Source organism: Strigops habroptila, chromosome 4, assembly GCF_004027225.2.
Source record: "Strigops habroptila isolate Jane chromosome 4, bStrHab1.2.pri, whole genome shotgun sequence".
NCBI lineage: Eukaryota > Metazoa > Chordata > Aves > Psittaciformes > Psittacidae > Strigops > Strigops habroptila.
This window is the reverse complement of record NC_046358.1, coordinates 69,574,656-69,581,189: the sequence shown is the minus strand read 5'-3', so window position 1 is coordinate 69,581,189 and position 6,534 is coordinate 69,574,656. Positions and strand designations below refer to the sequence as shown.

Genomic DNA, 6,534 nt, shown 5'->3' with positions numbered 1-6,534 from the left:
ACTTGGACAAGGGTGGATGCAGCATCCCCAGGGATGGACTAGCCAGACCCGCTCCAAACCCAGTCCCTGCGATGGGAGGTCTGGGGACACCATGGAGGGCAGCATGCTCACAACACGTCCCTAAATGGAAATGTGCCCAGGGAGGTGCCGGGGCTCCTCATCCCATGGGATCAGCCGCTTTGTGGACCCAGGTGTCCAGGCAGGCGGGGACACATGGAGCTCTTCGGCCACGCTGCCAATGGGTGTCCAGGCTGGGATGGGAAGGCACAGAGCAGTGGCACTGCCTGGGTGTCCCCATCGCTGTCCCCAGCCCTGTCGCACAAAGGCAGCACCGTTTCCCGCCATCTCCCCCTCGCCTCCAGCCCTTCCTCCCCCTCTCCTGCCCCTTCACCCTCCTTCTCCCCGGCTGCTGCTGATGAAAGCCCGAACCAGTGAATCACGGGGCACAAAGGGGAGGCACAAAGGGGAGGCCCCTCTCAGCCCCGCTGCGGCCCTCGGCAGCCACCCCGGGATGGCCAGTCCTGTCCTGCCTGTGCTGCCCATCCTGCCCACGCTGTTCATCCTGCCTGCCCTGCCTGCCTTGCCTGCCCTGCCTCTGCTGCCTGCCCTGCCCAGGAGCCCAGGAGCTGGCGCGGGGCAGGAGGATGCTCCTGGGACCCAGGGGGGCCCCCACAGGGTCAGGATGATACCTTGGTGTTCACAGATACCCTATAGGGGCGGATGATGCACCTGGGACCAGGGGATGCACTACAGGGTCAGGTTGATGCCCCGGGGCCAGGGGATTGCCCATAGGGTCAGGATGATGCCCTTGAGGGTTGGGGGTGCCTCACAGGGTTGGATGATGCTCCTGGGACCAGAGATGCACCATAGAGTCAGGTTGATGCCCTTGAGGTTCAGGGATACCCCATAGAATCAGGATGATGCCTTGGGGCCAGGGGAAGCCCCATAGGATCAGAATGATGCCCTTGGGGTTTGGGGGTGCCCCACAGGGTCAGAATGATGCCCTTGGGGTTCAGAGATAATCAGAGGGTCAGGATGATGCCCCGCAGCCGGAGGAAGCCCAGCAGCAGATAGGATGGGGCAGTTTGGGTGTCCTCATGGGGCAGCAGAGAAGGGACCAGAGGGCAGGACCCTCAGCAAGCAGAGAAGCGTGAGCCTGGTGTCCCCGAGGACACTGACATCCCCCAGCCCTGCCACCCCTCGGGGAGCTGTGCCCTGAAGCCTGGTGTAAAAGGCTGCTTCGAGGCCCCCATTTGGCTGGGTCAAAGCCAAGCCAGCAGCATCCCTGTGGCGGGGAGGGATGCTGGGGGCCCCGCAGCCCCTCACCCCGGCTCTCCCAGTCCAATGCGCCTGCGCCCGGTGGGTCCGGCTGCCGGCAGCTGTTGGGAAGCAGCTTTCCCAGCGCATAGTGACAAATTCCTGGCGGTCGGGGCTGCTTTGCAGCCACCGCGGCCCCGCCGGAGGGAAGCTGCCCTGGAAAGAGGTGGATTAAAAGGTCTTTGGCTCCAGTGGCGCATCCCAATGGTCCCCTCGCACAGTGTCCCGAGATGCTGAGGACACCCCGGGCTGGGGCAGAAGGGGGATGCTCCCACCCCTCACCATGTCCCAGGGGCCCAGCACAGACAGTTCAGCCCTGCCTGGGGATTGCTTCCTTAATTAATTTGCTCTGCAGCATCACGGCAGGGCCTTGGGCTGCCCCAGGGACCAGCTCGTCCACACAGACCATCCTCCTCCTCCACAGCCCCTGGCCCCCTCTTCCCCCAGCTCCTATTTCCCCAGATTTTCTGCTCACTCTCAGCCTTAACTGGCCCCACCAGAAAATCGGAGCAATCCCCGTGGCTCTCGATTTGGCTGCAGCCACGTCGGGGTAGGGAGGGAGAACATCCTTGGGCAATATCTCTGGGCTCTACGGATGGTGTTTCCTCCCCAGTGGAGCTGCATTGCTGCTCCAGGGCTGTGTTTAATGGGGTCTGGTTGTTGTTAAGCATCCTGAGCTGCATGGTGTGGTTTGAGGGTAGAGCACACATGTGCATATGTGTGCATCCTCATTCCAAGGGTGGAATGTTTGGTTCCCACAAATAAAGGTGAGACTAGAGTGAAACACGTGCTTGCCTTTGGCAGCTCGTCCCTTGGCCACTGCCTATATTGGATCATTGGCAAAGGGGGTCTCGAGGGAGGCCGGTGCCTTCCACAGGGCTGAGGAGGTAGGAATCCCACTCCACAATAATAGAATCATGTAATGGTTTGGGCTGGAAGGGACCTTAAAGCTCATCCAGTTCCAACCCCCTGCCATGGGCAGGGACACCTTCCACCAGAGCAGATTGCTCCAAGCCCCTGTGTCCAACCTGGCCTTGAACACTGCCAGGGATGGGGCAGCCACAGCTTCTCTGGGCAACCTGTGCCAGCGCCTCAGCACCCTCACAGGGAAGAACTTCTGCCTAAGAGTTCACGTCAATCTCCCTTTGTCAGGGTAAAGCCATTCCCCCTTGTCCTGTCCCTACAGGCCCCTGTAAAAAGCCCCCCGAGTCCCACTCCCTTGCACCCCAAAGCTGGGGCTACCCACAGGTAGTCAGTCGGTGATGGATGTCCCAGGGCACCCCAAAGCCCTGGAGGAGGCTGGTCAGCCTGTGGGGTGCCACTAGCCATGGCATAGACCCCTGGGACCATCCCCATCTCTCAGGGGACACCCCAATACAGTGCTGGAGGGGATCCCCAGGAAGCCCTGACCCAGTGGCCAGGGGGAGCCAGGGAGGAAGATGACAGCGGGGGCCGTGCGGGCAGGGACCTGCCGCCCTTTGGGAGCCGTTGCCCTCCTGAGCTGTCATTGTTCCCACGTTGGGGTTGGGGGGGTTAATTGCAGGTGGGCAGGAGCTGTGGGGCCCAGCCCCCCCGCATCCCACAGCCTGGAATTTTCCCACAGTCGCGGCTCCCTCGCAGCGGGAGACCCACCGCCTGTGGCACACACAGTCGTGAACAACCGTGCACAGCTCTGCTCGCAGCCGTGAACAACCGTGCACAGCACTGCTCACAGCCGTGAACGACTGTGCGCAGCCATGCACAGCCACGTACAACTACCCAAAAGCGTGCCCAACTACGCGCAGCTGTTCACACCTGCACACATCACCATGCACAGCCATACACAGGCGGGCACAGCTGCCCCAGTCTGCTCACAACCACGCACAGCTGTGACTACCTATGCACAAGCAATAGCAACAGCGTACAACTGCACACAACTGTTCACAGCCACGAACACAACTGCACGCAGCCGTGCTCAGCCATGCACAGCCACGCACAACCGCACACGGGCACGCACAGCCCCGCACGGCCAGGCACTGCTGTACCCAGCCCCGCACAGCCCCGCACGGCCGCAACAAGCGGCGCCGCTCCTCCCGCCCCGCACACAAAGCTCCCCCGGCAAGGAGCTGGACCCTGCCCCGTCCCCCCGCCCGGTGCGGACAGCCCCGGCCCGGCCCCGGCGGAGGGCGGGAGCTGCGGGGCCGCCCCTTCCGCCCGCCATGGAGCCGGGGGAGCCCGGGGAGGCGGCATGGCGCGGGCCGGGCGAGGGGCCGCTGGGCGGGCGGGCGCTGCTGGAGCTGGCCGTGGCCACCGGGGTGACCGCTTGGGCTACGTGGGCTGTGCTGCTGATGCCCGGCTTCCGCCGGGTGCCCCTGCGGCTGCAGGTACCGCCGATGCCCCCTCCCAACCCCGGGCCTCTCCCGTGCCCCTGGCGCTGACCCCCCTCTCCCCAGGTGCCCTACCACCCCTCCGGCCCGCAGCAAGCGGCGAATGCCCTGGCGCTGCTGCGGGGACGCTCCGGGAAGACGGTGGATCTGGGATCAGGAGACGGACGGCTTGTAAGGGCAGGCAGGGGGCTGCGAGGAGGGCAGGGAGGGGGCTGTGCTCAGCAGGATGGTGGATGGGGGCCCCCCAAGCGGCTACTGTCCTGCGCCCTGCTGGGCATCTGATGGCCCTCCTGGGTGGCCCTAGGTGGTCCTAGACAAGCCCTAGATGCTCCTGGACAAGCTCCAGGTGGTCTAGGTGGTCTTAGACAAGCTCTTGGTGGCCCTAGACAGTCCTAGGTAGCCCTAGGCAAGCCCTAGATGGTCCTAGGTGGTCCTAGACAGGCCTAGGTGGTCCTAGACAACCTCCAGGTGGTCCTAGGTGGCCCTAGAGAAGTCCTAGGTGGCCCTAGAGAAGCCCTAGGTGGCCCTAGACAGCCCTAGACGGTCATAAACAGCCTTGGACTGTTCTAGGTGGTCCTAGAGGATCCTGGACAACCCTAGGTGGTCCTTGATGGCAACAGAAGACATCACATGCAGTGAGCAGGGTGGGAAGGCACTCTAGGAGGAAGGTGCCAAGGACTGAGGCCACCCTGCCCATGATGAGGGAGCGAGTGGAGCTGGGACACAGCCCCTGCCCCCCGAACCGTCGCCCAGACTCAACCCTGAGATTCGTTTTAGTTTCAGCTCTCGCTCTCTCTCCTCAGGTGCTAGAGGCTTATAAGCAAGGTCTGAGACCAGCCGTTGGCTACGAGCTCAATCCCTGGCTCCTGTGTCTCTCCCACTACCGGGCCTGGAAGGCTGGTTACCACGGGAAGGTTTCCTTCCTGAAGAAAGACCTGTGGAAGGTAACAGTGTCCCAAGGTCTGGCTGTGCTCAGGCCAGCACTAGGGCTTGGTCCGCAGCCCCAGCCAGGCTTTGCTGGTGGTTGCTTGCTCCTTCCCCAACCCACGCTGCTCCCAGGAGGTAGAAAACCATCCTCCTTCCCAGGGAACGCCAGCCTGGGCAGCCTGTGGCTGGCTGCTGGTTCGGCAGGCAGCAGTGCTGCTTCTCAGAGCAGCTTTGATGAGAGGTCTGAGGTGCTGCTGACACATGGTGGCCTTCAGAGATGTGCTCCTAAAGGTACCTGCGGCCTGACCAGAGAAACCCAGCAGGGAAGGTGGATCTGAGATGATGCTGGAGGCAGGCACTTGAGAGAGGCGCTGCTCCCAAAGCACACCAGCACATCCTCATCCCACACGTGGGGCATCTCTGCTCCCTCCGAGGTTCAGAAGATCATTCAGAAGGTGTTGAGACACTCAGTTTCCTCCTTCTCCCCCTCTGCTTGTTGCTTCTTTCATTCCCCTTTTCATTCTCTTTTAAGGTGAATCTTTCAGATTGCCACAATGTGATTGTGTTTCTGGCCCCCAGCGTGGTAAGTCGGTCCCTCCCTCACATCCCAACTTGTTCAGAGTGAGCTCCAAGGAGGGTTGTCTTAGAAAAGAGAGATAATCTGGGACAGTGGCAAACACTCTTCAAAAGATAAGTCTCTACGAGTGGTTTGGTGCTCAGCACCATCCACATTTATAGAATCATAAAATCATTTAGGTTGGAAAAGACCTTTAAGATCAAGTCCCACCCAGCACTGCCAAGGCTACCACTAAACTGTGTCCCTAAGTAAGTGCTACATCTACACATCTTTTAAATACCTCCAGGGATGGTGACTCCACCACTGTCCTGGGCAGCCTGTTCCAATGCCTGACCACCCTGTGGGGAAGAAATTGTTCCTAATATCCAGTCTAAACCTCCCCTGGTGCAGCTGGAGCCCATTTCCTCTTGTCCTATCACTTGTTACTTGGTCCCAGACCCAACCATGCACAGGGCTGGCACCAGCCCTATGTTTTGGAAGGGTCTTTGGTTGATGGAGCCTGCTTGGGCCCCACCAGCCCTGCTGAGAAGCTGTCCTGTGGTCCCTGGTGGCACTGCCACCACATGGCTGTCTGTCTCTCCCCAGAAACCTCCCCTGGCCACCAAGCTCCTTGCAGAACTCTCTGACGAAGCCCGGGTGGTGGCTGGACGCTTCCCCTTCCCTTCCTGGACCCCCACCAGCACCCTCGGGCAGGGGCTGGAGCAAGTCTGGGCCTATGACATGAAGGAGGTGCGGCGAGCAGCGCAGAGCAGCGTGGAGGGAAGCCGGGTCTAAGAGCAGGCTCCTTAAGCCTGGCATTAAGCACTGGAGCCCTTCCAGCCCTTGGGCTCAGCTTAGGGCTGCTTGGCCAGGCTTTTTCCCAGGGACTTGCAGGGTGGCAGTCCCTTAGTTTTCCAATGAGTGGGCAGTTTGGGGGAAGCAAGGGAGGGGAAAATCAGACCTAGAAATCCTGGAATTATTGCAGGATTTAAGGGCTAAACCTCCAGTGCCTCTTTCTGTACGTTTGCTGCCTTATTTATAGTTCAGTTTTCAAAATAAACGTTTGGTTGGTTCTTGAGACTTTTGCTTTGCCTTTGAGCTACAGAGTGCTCCTGGAGCCAGAGCTGCTCCCAGCCTCAGGCTTTGCTCTGACCCTTTGGAGGCAGCTCAGGAGGGAGTTTGTCCAGCTCCCCTCCCAATGAAGGATCAGTTTGGTCCTGCTCACCTTGTGTAACATTCCATTTTCCACTGAAACAGAGGAAAAAGGGCTTTCCCACCACAAAAGAGCAGCTCACCCCCTTTCTCTAGCCTCTTAGACCAAAGTCTGTCTCATACCAGTCCTGGCCTTATCTCTTAGGAGCTGAGAAG

General features: G+C 60.5%; 1 protein-coding gene across 3 annotated transcripts; it reads left to right on the top strand.

Moving 5' to 3' along the window:
* Positions 1-3,490: 3,490 nt before the first annotated feature.
* On the top strand, positions 3,491-6,244 carry ANTKMT (adenine nucleotide translocase lysine methyltransferase). Of its 3 annotated transcripts, XM_030482152.1 has the most exons (5): positions 3,491-3,680; positions 3,750-3,854; positions 4,487-4,627; positions 5,143-5,193; positions 5,773-6,244. In XM_030482152.1, exons 1-5 carry the CDS (start codon positions 3,516-3,518, stop codon positions 5,959-5,961), a joined length of 651 nt encoding a protein of 216 aa, XP_030338012.1. In that variant the 5' UTR covers positions 3,491-3,515; the 3' UTR covers positions 5,962-6,244. The 3 variants fall into 3 exon arrangements, with proteins under 3 accessions (XP_030338012.1, XP_030338013.1, XP_030338014.1); XM_030482153.1 differs by lacking the exon at positions 5,143-5,193 and having other exon boundaries at positions 3,495-3,680; XM_030482154.1 differs by lacking the exon at positions 3,750-3,854 and having other exon boundaries at positions 3,509-3,680.
* Positions 6,245-6,534: the final 290 nt, after the last annotated feature.

What these genes read in the sequence shown, in the direction of transcription:
- ANTKMT (XM_030482152.1), top strand. Translation starts at nt 3,516, where the DNA reads ATGGAGCCGGGGGAGCCCGGGGAGGCGGCATGGCGCGGGCCGGGCGAG. An exon ending in GATCAGGAGACGGACGGCTT is followed by an intron (nt 3,855 to 4,486) that starts GTAAGGGCAGGC and finishes CTCTCTCCTCAG; the next exon opens with GTGCTAGAGGCTTATAAGCA. An exon ending in TGAAGAAAGACCTGTGGAAG is followed by an intron (nt 4,628 to 5,142) that starts GTAACAGTGTCC and finishes TTCTCTTTTAAG; the next exon opens with GTGAATCTTTCAGATTGCCA.